Consider the following 19,595-nt stretch of genomic DNA (forward strand, 5'->3'; position numbering starts at 1 on the left):
CAAAATATATAAAAACATTATTTTTGTGAGTGGATGGTCTGCTACAGTGCCTCGGATTAACAACTTCAAAGGCGATTTTCTCAATATTTCGATTTTTTGCACCCTTTACTTCCAGAGATTTACACTCTTGTATCTCCACCAGATATTGTCCCATCTTAACAACCCATATATCAATAAAAAGCTTAACTATTCAGCTTTCTGTTGATGTAAAAATCTCAATTTCGAATAATTGACCCATAAAACTGGTTTTGTTGTCCAGGGTCACATATGTGAGATCGAACCCATGACCTTGGCATTGCTAGTGCCACGCTCTTACCATTTTTATCACCGTTTTCATGTGTCTTGTCACGCTGCAGTCTTTGCTGCTGGATGACTTTGTCACTCCTGAGGTTTGCTTTTCTTTAAATTCAACAGAAACTGGACTGGAATAGCCACAATACATACGGATTAAATGAAAAATTGGAATGGTCTGGAATGGTACGTTGGTTGTTCGAGATGCACAAAATAAAAAAACTGTATCATAACAATCCAAAGCAATAATAATACATGTTGGAGTTGCGAATAAAGAGATAAATAAATAGATTAATTGGAAATAGTTTACACAGTGCACTTATAAACCGAAAGTCATTGCACTTAAATAGCCACTATGAGGCAGTATAATGCTTTAAAAGCCATTTCCGATGCTCTGAAAGAGGTTGCAGTTTATCCTTAAAACAAACTCACCAAGACATTTTTTCATTAGGTCTCTCAATGACTATTGTAATAACTATTTAACTATGCTACACGATTCAAGCACACACGAGTGAAGTAGAAATCTCGCAAAACGTTGCTTTTAGAATGCAACGTCGATAATGTCTTACCTTCATACAAACGAGATTTAAATGATTCTGTAAAGACCACTGTTAATATACTCTTATGCTATGAGTGACGATTGTGAGTTGATGAGTTTGTGCTGTGACATCCTGAGCTGCTCCACATAATCCAATGAGCTTGCTCGAGAGGCGGGTTTGAGGAAGGCTAATATTGTCATTGTCTCAGGTGAGGTGATGCAGCACAACATGGAGACAGGTAAAGGCATTTAACTTGATCTAACTTTGTTTTTCTTGGCGACCAAGTGGGATATCTAAAAGAAGATATGAATGGTATTATTGGCAGTGGAAGACATTTGCTACCGATTTATTGCTGACTGCATCTGTGCCTCGCGGACTTCAAGCCATGGAGGATGGCAAGATTATATGACATAATTTTTTTATCTTTGTATAGTTGTGATATTAACTCGCGCTGAGTTGAATGATTTACCTTTACCTGTCAATGTTGACCTAGTTGCTTATGTTGACTTGTGAAGCGTTGACGTGCGCTTTGCGCAACCTGTTGCGCTGTCCGAGGTGCTGATGATGATGTGCGCCAGGTTCCTCTTTATTCTGACACCAATAATGTCATCAGCTCACAAATGTCACTTTCTTTGCTAACAGGAGTGTTTTAATATTAGCTTTTCACTCAGCTCAGTATCCATTGCTGTGGAAATAGTGCTTTCCAGAAAGCTATAATTGCAGATATCACTTTACCTCCCATGGGAAATTAGTCATTGCGCGGCTGGGTTCTTACAGATCTTTCCCTGCCGTCTTGGATCACTGGTGAGTAAAGGTGAGACACCGAGACCCGAGAGGACCCGATGACGGACTTCTGTCATGCAAAACTTCCCTCGCCGTGAGGAAGAACTCCGGCCAGATGCACCTGTAAAACCATCAGACTTTCGCCTCAATGCAAAAACATGAGTCACAATTACTGTTCGTCTGTGTGGCTCCCTTATCTTTAGTGAATCATGCATGTAAGGATATCCTGCTGTTTTGGTCTGCTTAACGGAACAAAGGAATATGCTTAAGAGCTGTTTTATGGTTGATTATGTCGTCCTATGGATCACTACACCCTATGGAGACACACTATGATGAACTATGATGGATCCGTAGCACCATTACAGTGCAGTTTCTTTTTGTTGAACTAATCCTTAGGACTATAATCCTTGTGACCGGCCCTCTAGTTTGTCCTCTCCACCTCCCCTTCCCTTCCTCAGGCCCTGGATGAGGGTTAGGGAGGTCACTTTTTTTCCATGGCTCATTCGTCTCACACGGCACGCAAAGACATGACGAATGGGGCTCATCCCAGTGCCCAGCCAGGGCCCTCGGGCACCTCTACTCTACCACGCTACCTGCACAAGAAGCAGCAGCGTCAGAAGGGAGTAAGATCTTCATCCCCTATGGGCAGAGTCATCCTCATTAATTCACCTGTTGATGGTAGGTGTTCTTTAAAACTTTATATTTAAAATGTTTGCATTTGACAGGTGCTTTTACCCAAAGCAAATTACATTGCAATGTTTATAGTTAATAGGACCTCAACAGAATCTATGACAGCAGCTGTGTGCAGCATAAGAATTTGTTTTCAGACAAACGTTCTGTTTGTGTTTGATGTCGGGGCACTGTAGGTGGGGATGACTGTGAAGACATCCACACAATTACTGTGGACAAAAGTGAGGATGGCAGGCTGGGCTTCAGCGTACGTGGAGGCTCTGAACACGGCCTTGGGATTTTTGTCAGTAAGGTGGAAGACAACAGCTCTGCGGGTATTCTTCACATCATAACAATTCAAAGTGTTTAGAACTGACTGTAACACTAACCTGTAACACTAACCTGTTTTCTGTTTGTATATGTATGTATAAACGATAGATATAAACGTCTATTAATTGTGTTTCCTTATTGGACGGCACAGAACTGGCTGGCTTGACTGTTGGAGATAAACTTGTGGAGGTGAATGGCATTAGCTTGGAGAGCATCACAATGAGCAGTGCGGTGAAGGTCCTGACGGGAAACAATCGTCTGCGGATGGTGGTGAGACGTGTTGGAAAGGTGCCTGGCATCCGCTACTCAAAAGAGAAGACAACATGGTAAGAGATGAAACATTTTTGAATTTGATAGGACTTTCTACATAATATGTAGATGAAAATATTCAGGCTAAACACATTTGGTGATCTATCTTCTACACTTGTGCCAACTTGACCTCCCACCCTCACACTGACCTGGATGTGTTCTAGACCACTTTTGAGCTCATGTCAGATGAGAAGCAGGTGTTTCTCTTTTAACATTTAGAGATTCCTCTGGTGGGCAGTTTAAACATTGTGGGTTTATTGGCAGGTGTATTGAATGTTGGCATTTCATTTGGTTAACTGAACTGAGAAGATAAGCAGAGCGTAGTGATGTGATGCAGCCCCCCACCCCCTTCATGACTTACAGGGTGGAAACCCTGTGACTCTTGGCCTTCGCTTGTTATCTTTTCCTTCAGCTTCTGTTTCAGCATACAGTGGTGGTTGAGTTACATCAGTGGTCTTTTCAGGCATTTCATTAACCAATGGTAGTAGGGGCCAGTGTATACCGAACTGTACTGTGTGACCAGAAAAAAGCATGTTGTTTAACTCTACATTTTACTTAAAGGTATAGTTTACCCGAAAATTTTATGAAAAATGAAAAGGTTCATGAATCAGGTTGTTCCAAAACTGTGTACATTTCTTTGTTCTGCTGAACAGAAAGGAGGATATTTGGAAGAATATCAGTAACCTAACATCCCCATTGTATTAATTTTCCCTACGATGGCAGTAAATGGGGGATGAGATCTGTTTAGTAACAGTTACTGACATTATTTCAAATATCTTCCTTTGTTTTGGATCCCTTTAAAAGTGATCCTTTATCCCAACTTAAAGGGGTTGTTCACCCCAAAATACAAATTCTGTCATCATCTTCCCATATGTCATCAAAAACCTATGTGTGGAACACAAAAGAAGATATTTTGTGTAAATGTTTCAGTGGTTATGAGTCTATACAATGGAAGTCAATGGGGGCCAGTGTTGTTTGGTGACCAACATTCTTCAAAATATCTTCATATGTGTTCTGAAGAAGAAAGAAAATCAAACAGGTTTGAAAGGACATCAGGTTGGCTAAATTATGAAAGAATTTATTCACATGTTGACGTGGCACTTAATTATTTGAGAATCTCAACCAGTCCAAAAAGCAACACTGGCTTAGATAATGTGATGAATTTGGGACTGGACTTCTTAAAAAGATGACAGATTCAAATATTGACTGCAGTTATTGTGTTTCTGGTTATTTGTTTGCAAACATATTCTGTATTTATGTCCACATGCAGGGTAGATCTGATTCACAGAAGGATGGTAGTGGAAGAGAGTGGTCGCACCCCCTCAGAAGCTAGTTCAGATGGAGCCCTTCGCAGAATAGTGCACCTTTACACAACCTCAGATGACTACTGCCTGGGCTTCAACATCCGTGGTGGCAAAGAGTTTGGCCTGGGCATTTATGTCTCAAAGTAAGAGATACAGTTGTTTGTAATGTACATGTCTGACTGCTTTAATTTTTTTACTGACAGCCATCATCTGTGTGTTATGGGACATTGTGTAACTTCATTATTGTAGTAATTTTAGTGTCGTCAAATCAATTAATCACGATTAACACGTTTTTGTTTATATTATACATGTTTGTAGTGTGTATATTTATATGTATATATAAAGGCACACACATGCTGTACATGTGTACAGTATAGCTAATATTTGCAAAAGCAATAAGTTAAGAAAGTGTGCTTTAACTGGAACTAGTCGTTTTATATATATATAAAACTCATATTTCTTATATGTAAACATTTATGTCTGTAAATATACACTAATAATCAAATTAATTGAATAATCAATTTGAGATCACTATATCATTTACTTGATTTTGTGTCAAGGCTGGACCCTGGCGGCCTGGCAGAGCAAAATGGAATTAAAATGGGGGATCAGATTCTGGCAGCCAATGGTGTGGGTTTTGAGGACATCACACACAGCAATGCAGTAGAAGTACTAAAGAGTCACACTCATGTGATGTTGACTATCAAGGTGAGAATACCTTTGACTAAAGCTAGAAAATAATGTTTAAGTTACCTGTATATGGTTTTAGTGTCAACAGAATCATTTTAACCGAATTGTAAGAAAATAGAATAGATCACTAGAATACCTTTGTAAGATTTTAAAGTGTATGCACGAATATGTATTTCTCCTACACCATGAGATTACATTTAGAGAATGCAGAAATTTTTGCTCAATTGTGAAGCAATGTTTATACTTACCTGACACTTCTTTAGGTTTCCTAAAGTATGTCATAATTCGGAGAATATTGTTTTCTTCATGCTTGCCTGTGTAAAACTCAGTCAGGTGTTGGAATAAATGACAGATCAAGACCTTTCCACACTGTTATTGAATGCTGAGAAACATCAAGCCCTAATATAAATACCTGAAAAAGAATGGTGATAATATTTAAACAAATGAGAATATTTTAAGTGGGCTTACATTAGGTCTCCAATGAGAACGAGAAGAGCAAAACAAATGATTTCCAAAGTGCTATGGCATATGAATGACCTGCCCATCATGTTAAAAAGTGCAGCCTCTTGTTGCGTCAGGGAGTGAGAAAGCATAGAGAAGCAGACAGCTGGTATTTAGCCATCACATTCCTAGTTGCTCGCTTTACTCAGGCAGAGCTCAAGTTCCACCTGTGAAAAACAGCCAGGGGATGTGCATTATTCACCAGGCTTTGGAGATCAGGTTATAATCAGCAGAAAGCCTCATTTTATGGCCTTTTCTCATTGCCCCACAGTATGGCTTTGAATTAAACCTCTAGTTGTGCCATACGTGTGTAAAGGTGCTAAATGCCTGCTGTCATTGCTATTGATGTCATGTTGTAAAGGCAAGTGTGTTAGTTCAGTTTCCTTTTAGGATCCAAGGGCCCTGCTGGTGATACGTGACAGTGGGATAAATGAAGAGGAATATATTGTAAACCAAGCAAGTTACTACACTTGATGGAGCATTTTCTTTCCACTGTACAACAGTCTGTTTAAATGAAGTGTAAAACAACTGTTCTCCATCATATCTTATGTTACTAAAAGATACACGAGGCTGCCACCAAACATCATATTAATAATGTTCCAGTTTTGTTTAATAATAGACTCATGTTTTTAGCGCTGTGTGATCTCATGAGAAAACACTTGGGGCATCTTTCAGAAATGCTTAACCTGACAAATACAACAAGGTCAAATTCTCTTCGGCCTTGTGACAGTGACCGGCTTGTTGTACAATGCTATCATAAGTAATTGAAACAGTTTACTCTGCAATCAAAAAGAGCATATTTGTTCTTTTGTAGTTATTTTCTTTCTGTGTGTAATGTGTGTTTAATATTCTGATCTAGGAGGCTGGAAGATACCCTGCATATAAGGAGATGGTGGCAGAGTACAGCTGGCTTAATAAATGTATGTAAAACCTGTAAACTTCCCAGATTAAGACATCAAATTTGTAAATGATGCTTTGCATGTTAAAAAAGAGGTTGAATGCTCTTGATGGCATACTTATGTGTTCAGAACGTCTATGTTAGAAACACAATATCCATCATTAAATTGATGGTGTGTTGGCACAGTCCCTGAGCAGATTAAAGCTGAGAGCAGACTGGCCCCATGTCAAGCCTGATTATTTCATAGCTCTTAAATTCTATGCTTTCCATTTAATATGGTTGTGTCCGAAAGGGATTAGAACGTAATGTTCAAAATGTACATGTTTGCCAGGGTTATTCTGGGGTATTTAGGTGGCAGGATGGATATAAAATAGAGAACTTTTGTAATTCTGCTTTATATTTGAGACTGTTAATGCCAGCATGTGTTCATCTGATGTTTATGTATATTGAGACATTTCTTGATATCCCAATGAAAGGAAAAAAGACTGATGAATTTTTCAATGAGAATACAGGTAGTTTATCGGTTGTGCCTTTTTTATAATCAGTATATCGCACCCAACTGTTGGTTTTAATAGGAAATACATCACCTTGTCTGTAGCCTCTTCTGTATAATCACATGCACAATGACGTAAAAGACAGACCTCCACTGATGTGCTTGGAGTATTCTCTTTGCTCTATTAAATAAAATTTGCATTAAAAGTCTCTTTTCTATTTGTCAGTGGCTAATGGGGGTCAGCCCTCCTCCTCTCAGGGATCGGACTCCTATTCCTCCACTTCTTCTCTGTCTTCCGGAACGCCAGTCAGCTCCCTCAGCGGCCTCTCGCAGGTCATGTTCCCCCCTGTATTTGGCTCGGATATGGTGGACGTCTGTATTTCCACAGAGGACCGCTCACGGCAGCCAAGCTCTGAACGGACAGAAACTGCAATGCAGACCGATCCACAGGAGTTGGAAGCATCCGTAAGAGCTAGTAGGGTCATAACCACAGAGACCAGTCGAACAGTGGGCGAAACTGTTCTGTTGAAAGATACTGTGATCCGGAGTGGGCATACCCATTCTCATACAAGGACCTTCTCTGCTGGGGATAAGGAGACTCTAGACTCGCCAAAAACTGCAGTCCTTATTGCCCTGAGCAAACCTCGTAAACCCATTCGCAGATCCCAGAGCCACATCACTATATCAGGTACGGTAAGATCGCCGAAGTCTGCATCACTCACATCACCAGAGAGACTTAAAGGTGCAGTGTGGAAGATTAAGAAGTATCTATTGACAAAAAATTTAATATAATATACAGTACATAACTACGTCTTTGGAGGTGTAGAAAGATGTTACATGATGAAGCATTATGTTGTTATTATTTTAGAATGAACTATTTCTATCTAGATACACCGCGGGTCCCCTTCATGGAATTTGCCATCTTGTTTCTTCCGTAGCCCTAAATAGACAAACTGCTCTACAGTGTGCGTTTCATGAATACATTATCTCCTTCAGCAAAAATGTGAAAACTTGACGACATCTCAGTCCCGTGTCAGCCACCGTAGTGCTCCGGAAGGAAGGGGTGGAGTGAGCCGTTGGTTGCAATTCGCAACCTCACCTCTAGATGCTGCTAAAATCTCCACACAGAACCTTAAAGAATATGAAAATAAAAAATTGGATCCATTGGTTGAGCCAAGCCAATAGGATACAAATATCAATGAGTTTCTTAGGTGTGCTTTTTTGTTTCTTTAAGACACCAATAAGCAGAATTTTTTTTTCAAAAATAATTTTCTTTTTTAAATAAAAAAGATCACATTCATTTTATAGTCTGTAGTCAACACTATGCCCATTGTTTTATTTATTTTAGGGGAAACATTGGAGACAAAGTTGATACTTCAAGATTAAAGCATGACTGTGAAATATCAAAGAGCCTCCTTTTTTTCCTGATAGTACCAAAGAGCCGACATGTTTATACTTTTCAATGAAATTAACCTGGTCTACTTAAAGTGGTCTCTTCATATAAGTTTTGAACTGGACATTTTAACATAAAAAACCTTAAACAGATATACACTAATTTCTGACTTCAGCTCTAAATCAAAATGAGGAAAGATGTACACAACAAACTGCTGTTTGTATCACATGTATGGAACATGTATCTCCGATCTATGTGAAGTGCACAAGGTCACGACCATATTAGCGAGGAGGTCATTTGAAACACAGTACAGCATGCTGTGAAATCTCATCTCAGAATAGAAAATGTGTTGTCGAAAACCAAGAACTAACCAATAGAGCTGCCCTGGAGTCATATTGCTGTCTGTTTGTCAAATATCTACTGTAGGGTTGCACTGCTATCGTATCTCTGCATTTAAATGACCTCTGTGAAATGCATAATACATCAGTATTACTGCATGGAATCACCCTGGGAAAGATGAACAGTTCAGAGTAAAGAATCTGACGCTATGAGAAATGTATCCTCAAAATCCACAGAGCAAAGTGTACATCATCTTGTTTCATCTGCCAGAACGAAACAAGCTCCTCCTCACACCGTAAAGAATGATGACCAGAGTGTTTGTAAAGACAAGTGGCCTTTGTCAAATATATTCAATCATAACAGCCTTTTGTTTTATGTTGCTATTATTGTACTCGTTTCTATAAAATTCCAAGTCTTCCTCGGTGTTGTAACATCTTTATAATAAAAATTTCGACTTTACAAGATATTCACAAGCTGCTTAAACACAATTGTTTTATATTATTTGTGAATTGTAGCAATTGTGATTTTAAAGGACCAGTGCGTCTATTGACAGAAATGCAATATAATATACATAACTATGTGTTCAGAGGTGTATAAAGACCTTACATTATGAAGCGTTATGTTTTTACTACCTTAGAATGATCTGTTTCTATCTAAATACACCGCGGGTCCCCTAACATAGAACTCGCCATGTTGTTTCTACAGCAGCCCTAAACTGACAAACTGCTCTACAGAACACGTTTCGTAAATACATGATCTCCTTCGGCAAAGAAGCAAAAACGTGATGACATCTTAGTCCTGTGTCAGCCACCCTAGTGCTTTGAAAGGGAGGGGTGGAGTGAGTCGTTGGTTGCAATTCACACAACCTCACCACTAGATGTCGCAAAAATTACACACAGGACCTTTAACTTTCCAATCTGCAATGTTTGTGTTGTGCATTCCACCCATTTGCTTGCATTTATCCTTATGACTAGTCATTTATTCATCATGGATCCAGTTAAACATAACAACTTAAACTTCTCAGCCTTAATGTGATTACTTGACATGTATCTGTTTGAATGTTGATCAGAGGACAAACAGAAGAAAAAGAAACGTCAGAAGGATAAAGTGGAAGTTGAGGGAAGCACCCTGCAGCGCTCTAAAACCTTTGTCAGTCTGCTGTTTAAAAGTGGTCGCAGGAGGGACCGATCTTCCTCAAGGGACAGGAAGATCACTGGGACAGTGGACGGACAAAGAGGTAGGTCCAAATCCCCAAAACATCTAGATAATAAAACGGGTGAGTTGAGTCCACCTACAGTTCAACATCAGAGCCATGCTCTGTTCAATATATGAATAGAGAGTATTCATATAAAGAGTATATGCAGATGAAGCAGGAGATTTTCATTTGAAAAGCCAGCGAGTGGCATAATGAGTTTTTAAGGAGGCTAAACGAGAGAAAGCAGCTTTTCTGTATCTGTAGTGTTATGCAGTAATTCCCTTCGAGTGGCCTTGAATCCGGCCCCTGAGGTTTTAATCAGTCAATGATGAATTGCATTGCTGCCTGCTGAAGCAACACACAGAGACACATGCACTTCAATAGGCCTCCAAAACTTTGAAAAGATTACAAAACTTTGAGTTAGTTACAGCTTCTCGGCTGGTATTTTGTGACGTGAGAGTATATTGTCAACAAGATATGGTGTAACGTTTTATGTTGATTATTTGATGGCACCAGAAAGGTTATAAATTATGTAAACATATAAAAGCTTATTGCAGTGGTTTCCAAAATTGTTATTCAAGGATCCACCTAGACAGGTCTTTCAAGACCAAGCAGAATAGTTTTTAATGGAAAACACAAATTCACAGCTAATCGCCACAAAAACCTGTACATACGATTTGTATGAATTATGTTTTCTAAAAATGTAGTGCACTGTATTTTGTGTTTTTAAGTATTATGTCTGTATTAAGTTTTCTTTGACAGCTATTTCTTTTTCTTGTCATTTTATGAGTGAAATGTAAGTTTAATTGCAATAACAAAATTCCTTATGGTGGAATTTAAAATCATTGTCATGGGTTTTGCAGCGAATGACAACATTTAGTTTAAACCAAAGCGACAGATATCATTTTTCTTAGTACTTAGTTTAGAATACATAGCATATTGAATATGGAATAATATAATAGTGGCTTCTCTGCAAGGTTCATCCAGTATTATTGCTTTTATTATGTCTCTTATTGCATAAGAATTGCTTTCGTCTTTACTCTTATTCAGATTTCTGTCCTGAGACTCCTGACTCTAGCTGTCGTGTTCACAGGTAAAGAGCGCGGTCGACCCAAAATCAGCCTGTTGAGCTCTCCCAGAGAGACCCGAGCTGGTATGAAGGCACACAGCCCTATGCCCAGCCCAGAAACAATGAGCATGATGGAGGACATGGCTCACAAACTGCTCAATGAGGATGAGGTGGCCGCTGTCATGAGACACTGTAAAAGAGTGAGTCAGTGTGGAAAAATAACTCATTTATGACTTCAGAAAAATGTATCTTAAGTGTTATGAGATTGAATGGTGTGGGTGAATAAGGGTTCTGAAATACATGAAGAGTTCAGGATATAAAATCCTCTAAAAGCCACCTTCGTCAAAAATGAGAAAAATGCTCCTCACACATAGTAAACTGTACTGTTACTAAAACAATTTTGCGTCACAACGGGCTAAATACCAAACTTTGCCAGGTATAATATATCTGTTATTGCTGAAAGTAAATGTAGGAGCCTGTTGAAAAATGCTCATTTAAACTAAAAAAGTCATCGGATGGATTTAAAAGGTTTTGCATGTGAACTCTTGGTTGTATCAGAAGTCTTTCAAGCCTTTTATTTGAAGTGAATCGGTGCGCCTGCAGAACACACTCACAAAAGACGGATTTTACTTGTCATTTACCATTAAGATCAAGCGTTCAGGATCCTCTGAACTCAGCAGTCACACTTATTGTTCTGAGAACTTTATGAAATACAAGCAAATGCTAATGCTGAGGTTAAAAGAAATATAACTAGGGCATCTTTCACTTTCTGTTATTTAGTTTCTGTCGGAGCGTGTGGTCGAGGATTTGGTGCGCCCCCTGCTGGCCATCTTGGACAAGCCCGAGAAGCTTTTGCTGCTGAGAGATATCAGGTGAGTAACACAAAATCCCCTATAATATTTCATTCATACGCCTTCTGAATGCATTCATTCTTTACATTCAAATATGTCTGTATCCAACATCTGTTTTTAACTTTGTTTCAACTAGAATGATCATCCCTCCCACAGAACTGGAACGTTTTGACAGTATGGTTTTACCTTTTGAGCTTGAAGCCTATGACATACTAAAAAGTCGTTCTGGTAAGAGAAAACTCAATTTTTCACCCAAAAATATAAGGTCTGTCATCAATTACTCACCCTCTTGTCACTTTGAACCTGTATGACCTTCTTCCTTCTGCAGAACACAAAAGAAGATATTTTGAAGAATTTTGTTAACTGGTCCCATTTACTTGCATTGGTTTTGTGTCCGTTGAGTAGAAGTGAATAGGTTCCAGTGCTGTTCGGTTACCAGCTTTCTTCAAACTATCTTCTTTTGTGTTTTGTGGAAGAAAGAATGTCATAAAGGTTTGAAATGACAAGAGGGTGAGTAAATGATGACAGACTGAATCCTCCTGATGAAGAACCAATTGGTCCTAATGTTCTTTTCTCTTTCATAACATCTTTAACTTAATATCAATATACTCTGGAAAAAACTATATATTTCATCATTGCTATTATCAGGTGCATGTATAAATATACGTTGTTCCCATATACACATTTCAGAATCAGATTTGTACACTCTCAAAAATAAAATGTAATTTTCAGCGATGCCATAGAGGATTTTTTTTTGTTCCGCATAGAACCATGAAGTGTGAAAGGTTCTTAATGGAACTATACAGTCAAAAACAGTTCTTCTATGGCCTCGCTTCAAACTTCTATGTTACAAAAAATGTGTAGTGTCTCAAATACAGATCCTGGAAAATCCTTGCAGTGTGATGCTGTTTACTTAGTGTTTGTGTTTCTTTTCAGTGAGATCTCCTGTCCTGCGTTCTCCACGGCATGGTGGAGCACCCCGTCGTCATTTAATAACACCCATCCCAGGTAACATCCCCCCACTGTGAGCTTGTGCACATCTATCTTCTCTCTGTTTTCAGTGCTGTGCCGTGTCCTCACTCGGATCTCTGTAGGATGTTACATAACCAGAGGTTTAGACTCCCCCGCAACATATTTCACAACCTAAAGTGAATGTCTGACGGAGATAAACACACACACACGTACACATTTAATCTGCACAGCCCCTTCCATACACACACGCAAACCACATTTTCCTCTATATTAGTGAGAACATCTCATAATCTACTATTGATTTTATACTGGAATACTGATATTTAAGACATAATCAAATTCAAAGTTTGGACAAATTATAAAATTGTTCACCTTCCTAAACATCCTTACAAGTAGATTTTTCATGTTGCACACACACACACAATCTGGGTTACTGTTAAAATGAGCTTTGATCATTGTTTGATGCCATTTGAGATATACGCGCATCATTTGCAGGATGCCAAAGACACATCACTGACAGAATTTCATTTAGGAGTCAACACTGCCCGGTCTGTTTCCTTCTGCTGCCGACACTGCATATGACCTAATGACATCTGACCTCGGAGCGAACAGTGTCTGCCGTCATGGTCCACAGCGTTCGCCCAATGGCTGCATGTGTTTGTGACTTTTGAATGGAAGTGGTTTCTGAAATGCAAGAAAGGTGCCTTGCATTGTTTAAGCTTCAAGCACGCGACCCACGCAGGTCTGAGGCTTAACGCAACTCCTTTGTACCGTCTACAGAAGAGTAACACAAAACCCCTTGCTCTCCAGGCCCCTGAAATCTGAGCGAGATTGTGCGTGTACGCAACACCACACCGTAGCTTACTCAATGGATATGAATGTGCGATTGTGGCTCAAATGTCTGGATGAAAGGGAAAGTGTGTTCGTGAGAGAGAGAGGGAGGTTTTGTAACATCTGCACTGATTTAAACAGATGTAAATGAGTTCAGCATTTTGAGCGTCGTGTATGAATGTAAAGCATTCAGAACTATCCAAAAAAGGACTGTGATGGTAATGACATGGTGCTTTTATACCTACCATAGTACAGAATTATTACCATAGTCATATTCCATTGTATTTATAAGAAGCGTGTAACTATGCATATGTTCTAATGTGTCCAGAAATCATGTTATAAGTTAACCATGGATATTATACATATATTTTTAAGCAATTGTAATTTTTGCAACTGGTAAATGTGTTGAGAGAGACATTATTCTGAGTTTTAATGCATCCCGTTACAGACTACAGGGGCGGATTTCAGTTGCAGCCAGTGCAGGACCTGCACAAAGAGCGTCAACTCTTACAAGATCTGGAGCGTCTGCGCTTAGCAGGTTTACCGACCGGACGTCTCCCTCCTCCCCGAGCTTTCACACCTCTCCTGGATATACCTGTGGATACTTACATCTCAGACTCAGTCCACCATCGTTCTCCGAGCCCCGCTCGGCCTAACTGGCCACAGTCAGATTTCCCTCACAGCTCAGAGCGACATGGACGTTCCCCTCAAAGAGACAATGTCTTCCCCCAGACATCATGCCATGAGTCTTTATCCAGCGGGGGTGATTCTGTTCCAGAGCGTGGAAGGTCTCCTTATAGGAATGGGCATAGAATTAAAACCCAGAATGGAAAAGCGGTGAAGCACACCGTTATGAGCGCACAAAGACGGAGCAGAACACCGCTCACCGAGGTGTTTGGGCCCAGCTCAGATCAGGACATGAGAGGACCTGTGAATGGACACTCAAACAGCAAAGAACAATTTTCAAAACAGGAGTATGAACTTACCACGGTTTCTATCTCCAAGACCAAACAGTCCTTGGGTGAGTTACATAAAGAATTAATTCACAGATGACAGAATTAATATGAAAAAGATAACTGATAGAAGGTGAATGGTCTTATCAAGGCATCCATCATGACCCTGCTGAATTTTTATTTTTATTTTTGTAGTGTGTTTTGGGGATTTTTCCAAAAGGATGTAATGACGTTATATTGGTTCTCATTTGCATGATCCCCCCCAATAGAATCCATCACATACCAGTATAGACACTAGTTTTCATTAAAACCAATACAATTCCCATTATAACCATTAAATCTGTTACATTTTGGGTTGTTTAGGGCGGGGTTCTATTGTTTTCTTCAACAGCGCAAAGTAACCCATACTCTCTTGTGATTGAAAATGCTTAATATTTTGTCCATGAGTAAATAATGGGGCAATTTTCATTTTGGGGTGAACTATCCCCTTGACTAACTGAAGTAAATATGTTGCCTTTTCTCCCTCACCAGCAGGTGGCAGTGATTTGCCCAAACTAGCAACAAACCGAGACGTCTACAATTCATTAATTCTTGACTGAATCCAGTTTCTTAACTGTTTCTTAATCCAGTATTAATTAAAGACAAAATCAAAAATCATGATCAAAAATCATCCATCAAATAAAAAAATCTTGAGAAATACAGGAATGATCTTTGGACGTATTGAACCTATGCCATCACTGACATTCTCTTTGTGCAGGCATAAGCATCTCAGGTGGGATAGAGTCAAAGGTGCAGCCAATGGTGAAGATAGAGAAGATCTTTCCAGGAGGAGCGGCCTCCACAAGTGATGTTCTGAAGGTAAAGGATCTCCCTCATACAACACAGTTACTCAGATTTCAGTATAGCCTACTGCAAAGACATATACAGTATAGCACAGACTCTTATGAAACCATCGGCTTCATTTGGTAACGTTTGCCACAGAGTTACATCATTTGGCTAAATCAGTAACTTTGTACTGTATGCATATTCATATTTATAGGTGGCTTGATGGGCTAATGTATTTGGCAGGTGACCTTGGCTGTAGTTGATGCTGTTGATTTTTTGTTTGTTTTGGGCATAACTGCCATTCAGTTTTATTGGATGAGCGCAAAGGCATTTTTCTAGGCTGCAACTCATTTTAGGAATTACGTTGACCAGGCTAGTTCTGCAAATATATTGTTCTGAGTCGACTGAATATTTTTACAGCCACATGTAAACACATAGATACTGTATAAAATGTAACAGCTATCTCTTCTCATATTTCTTCACTAGACATTTTTCATTTGACTATCTTTGTACCAAAAAACATCGTTTACGTTTTTTACCTCGGCCAACAGCATGCACAGAACAAATAGTTATTTTTAATTCTAGGTACTTTCATATTTTAACCATTCAACTTTACATAATTTATTTTTAAAGTTTTGTTTTACATATATGGGTCAAAGAGACGCCTGTTCATACCTTGAACTTCTTTATTTTCGGATATGCTGCCGTGTGCACACTTTAAAAAATGGCATGTGCTAATGATGTCGTGCACATTCATCACGCTTGACCACCCGTTCTACGGTAATGTCATATTTTACTACATGCACCCATGTGCTTGTGCAGATGCATGGAATATAAACCAAGCTAAAAAGTTTCATGCGAGCTTAGTATGGCTTATGCTTGTTGGGTCACTAGCATTCAAAACACAAGATATGCATATGCAGGTCTTGTGCCACTTACATACCATCTGACCGTCTGTCCCAACATGTGGGCCAAAACATCCGGCCCTGTATCTGAGGCAGAATATAGCCTAGAGCAGTTGACTTGAATACCTTGCACTGTCAACAGCACCTCTGTGACCCCACATACAAGGTTAAAGATCCTACGTATGTGCGTACGAATGTGTACTTCCAGAGAACACGTATCGCTATCGATCACAGCCTATCAGGTGACGGCGTTTCCCTGCCCTGCTCCGAGAGGCTTGTGTTGCCAAACTCAAGAGATCAGGTGTCAGAACCCTTCAGTTGACAAGACCATTCACAGGTGCAAGACTGAGTGTGGACTTGTGGGTATTTCCATTTACAACAAAGACTGATTATTTCACATTCCCTTCAACAAATGTGACGATTTGTCACACCGCAAGTTCGGCTATCTTCACTGTGCCCTGCTGAACTGTGTAGGAAAGTATGTTGTGTGTCCTGTTGACATATACTTCCTCTACCTGTTGTCTAACTGATAACTGCATTATCTAAACAGAATGCACGCTTCAGCAGCGTGGAGGTCGGGTTCCTATCACACATCGACTGCAGTCACACATGGCAGAATGAGGTCAGGTGTTGTGTATGCGTTTGGGTTTGCGTGTAGAAATGAGTCAAGCTCCCTCTTTTTGATGTTGATTGTCTGAGGCCTCATTAATCTTTCCATCTTCCTTCTTCAGCCAGCACTTCATTATTTGCTCTCGACTCGCTGCCCTACTTCTCTCCGTTGTTCGGCTTATGAATAATCACGGTTTGGGTTTAATTATAGATTATTTAACATAAAATAGATTAAGTTTGATTTGAACTTTTTGAACAAGGTTTCATCTTTCCGCTCTTATTTGATGGCACACTGAAGAGGGACGTGAAGTGTTTTTGGGTGATTTCTAAAACTTTATTACATTGGTTGGTTGCTGTGGTGTTGCTAGGGTAGATAGTTCTATGGTGTTATGGCTGTTTCTTGCTGTCGCTAAGTGGTTGCTAGGACAGGGTGTTCTTAATGGTTTCCTATTGGTTTAAATCTTCATCCTGTCTTAGTGACTTTTAGCCATATTAGCTTAGGTCTATTTGATATTGGCCTACGAGGATTCACTCTTCTCCATGGATATACAACAAGAAACTGACGATTTTAAATACAAAAGACAGATGTACGATTTATTACTTATTTATTAGTAAGTCAATAATGTAACAAATGTTTTTGCGTGTTTCAAGAGTATGGAGTAAGAGAAACAGCTGCAAGAAATCATTCGGTTCCGTTTGCATTTTCCGCACTGCGGAAATAATTTCGCGGACCCCCTGGACACATTTCGCAGACCCCACTTTGAGAACCCCTGTCTTAAAGGGATAGTTCCATTTCTTTCATCGTTTATTCAGCCGCATGTCATCAGAAACCTGTTAGACCCTCCCCTGCAGAACACAAAAGATATTTAATAGATATATAATATTGGTAACCAAACAACTTTGACCCCCCGTTTACTTCCATTGTATGGAAACAACATACAAATCCAGAGAGTCATACACAGATTTTGAACTCCATTTATTTTACCGACGTTATATCCTTTTGAATGAATGGGAACAAGTGCTGTCAAGCTTTAGTGGCAAAAATTATATCATAGCATCAATCGCCCTTTGTCCTAACGCTCATAACTGTGTTATGATGGACCAATAAAGCAGAGGAGAGCTTGAAAGCAGACCCTGACCTCTAAGGATGGGTGTAGTGACTTTACTAGACAGGTGCATCCTGGTGGGAGATCGCGACAGAGGAAGAACTTGTGTGTTTGTGAGCTCAGAGGCACTTTGACTATTTCCTGGCAGGAAAGAAATCATTCCAAAAGAGTCTACGTACAGATGTTCATACTGATGACAGTTGTTTACATTCAATTTATGCATTTAGCATTTGCTCTTGCTTATTTGTCATGGGGTTAGCGATTTGTTTAAATAAGGTGAGATGTTTGATATATCCCATGTTTTTGAGGACTTTCACGTCCTCCACACGTGTGCTTCAGGTTTGCCAGAGGTTACAATCAGAGAGAAAAAACATGTATTTCTGAAGTCGTAATAAGCTGATGTCATCCACTGGCAGAGCTCTCTATTACTCTCCGACACACACACAAACACTCCATGGATGAGGCAGAATGAATGAGATCAGCAGGTATTAAAGACAGGGAACAAAGGAAATGACTGGCATCCTGTACTTGCAGCTTCCTGCCATTCACACATTACACAGCCCTGAGCGCTTTGCCAGAAATATACAGGGATGCGTTTGGAAAAACATCTGCGTTAATGACCAATACTATACATTAACTTTTCTAGAAATCTCTCTCTCTTTGTATGTGTGTGCAGGCTGGATTCGAGCTAGTGTCAGTAGATGGAGAGAGCCTCCAAGGTGTCACGCATCAGCACGCTGTGGATGCCATTCGGAGGGCATTTAGCAACAAGGCCAAAGACCCTATGGAGTTCATCATCAAATTTCCCAAGAACTCGAGGGAATGACCTGAAAGCAACCAGACTTGTTTTTTTTGCGCAAATGCTCTGGGGTATGAAAACGGGCACATGGCCGGTTTGATAGTGAAGTCATGCCATCATGTCCAGTGGGGTGAGAGGCAGACTCCTGAGCAACTACAAAAAATGGGCTTCCACAGCGTCCATTCCCAGGCACATATGTTTTTCCTTTCTTAGCTAAATCTATTCCTTCATTTTCTGTTTACAGGAAATCTGAGAAAACCGGCATTACTTTTGCACCATTTAAGGCACAAAAGCCAGTGTTGACATGATGAGTGAATTGTGGGTTTCTATTTTGGGTTCAGCGTTCAGCCCCGGTGAGATAAGACGCTGGCATGACATGCTGATTATCAAAGTCATAACACTTTCCATCCAGGCAACAGTTACACATGAGGCCTCTCCACATTCATGCCTCCAAGAGATTAAACAAAGCCATGTTATGGATTTAGATCCAGATTAGGTCTTTTATTTTTTTGGTTTGGTTTAGTTAATGTCTAGGGGATTATCAAAAAATGGAGGCGCTCACTGAAGACTCCTGTTCTCGGTTTTTTGGCAACATGTTTGCATTCAACTTGTAACTGTGCCTTAATTCTGCATGGATGGATGGTGCAATTGATATTTGTGAAATTTGGTGATGGTTGTAGCATCAGTGTTATATACTGATTTTTTTCTGAGACGGTAAGCACATAGGAAAGCATGTACAAAGCATTTGCTCTGCACTTTTTGCAAGTCATTTTATTACAAAAAACATTGTGTGATTCTAAATAAAAAGGTTAAATGCTCAGTATCCAGTTTTTACGGTGTAGGACTGCAAATATGACCTCGAATAAGCCACAATTATTGATGAAATACCTTACTAAGTTTCACAATATCAGTGTCAATAACATTGATTACAAGATAGGTTT

The 19,595-nt window shown here is 39.6% G+C and overlaps 1 protein-coding gene across 1 annotated transcript; it reads left to right on the forward strand.

The window, feature by feature from the left end:
- The first annotated feature begins 1,014 nt into the window (after positions 1–1,014).
- Positions 1,015–19,473, forward strand: pdzd7a (PDZ domain containing 7a). Its single transcript, XM_079472345.1, has 15 exons — positions 1,015–2,291; positions 2,480–2,617; positions 2,764–2,938; positions 4,192–4,368; positions 4,786–4,933; positions 6,276–6,336; positions 7,034–7,549; positions 9,609–9,815; positions 10,828–11,003; positions 11,584–11,675; positions 11,791–11,882; positions 12,591–12,662; positions 13,906–14,478; positions 15,168–15,268; positions 18,532–19,473. Exons 1-15 carry the CDS (start codon positions 2,108–2,110, stop codon positions 18,679–18,681), a joined length of 2,862 nt encoding a protein of 953 aa, XP_079328471.1. The 5' UTR covers positions 1,015–2,107; the 3' UTR covers positions 18,682–19,473.
- The last annotated feature ends 122 nt before the right edge of the window (positions 19,474–19,595 follow it).

This window comes from Barbatula barbatula (genome assembly GCF_947034865.1).
Source record: "Barbatula barbatula genome assembly, chromosome: 14".
Classification (NCBI taxonomy): Eukaryota; Metazoa; Chordata; class Actinopteri; order Cypriniformes; family Nemacheilidae; genus Barbatula; species Barbatula barbatula.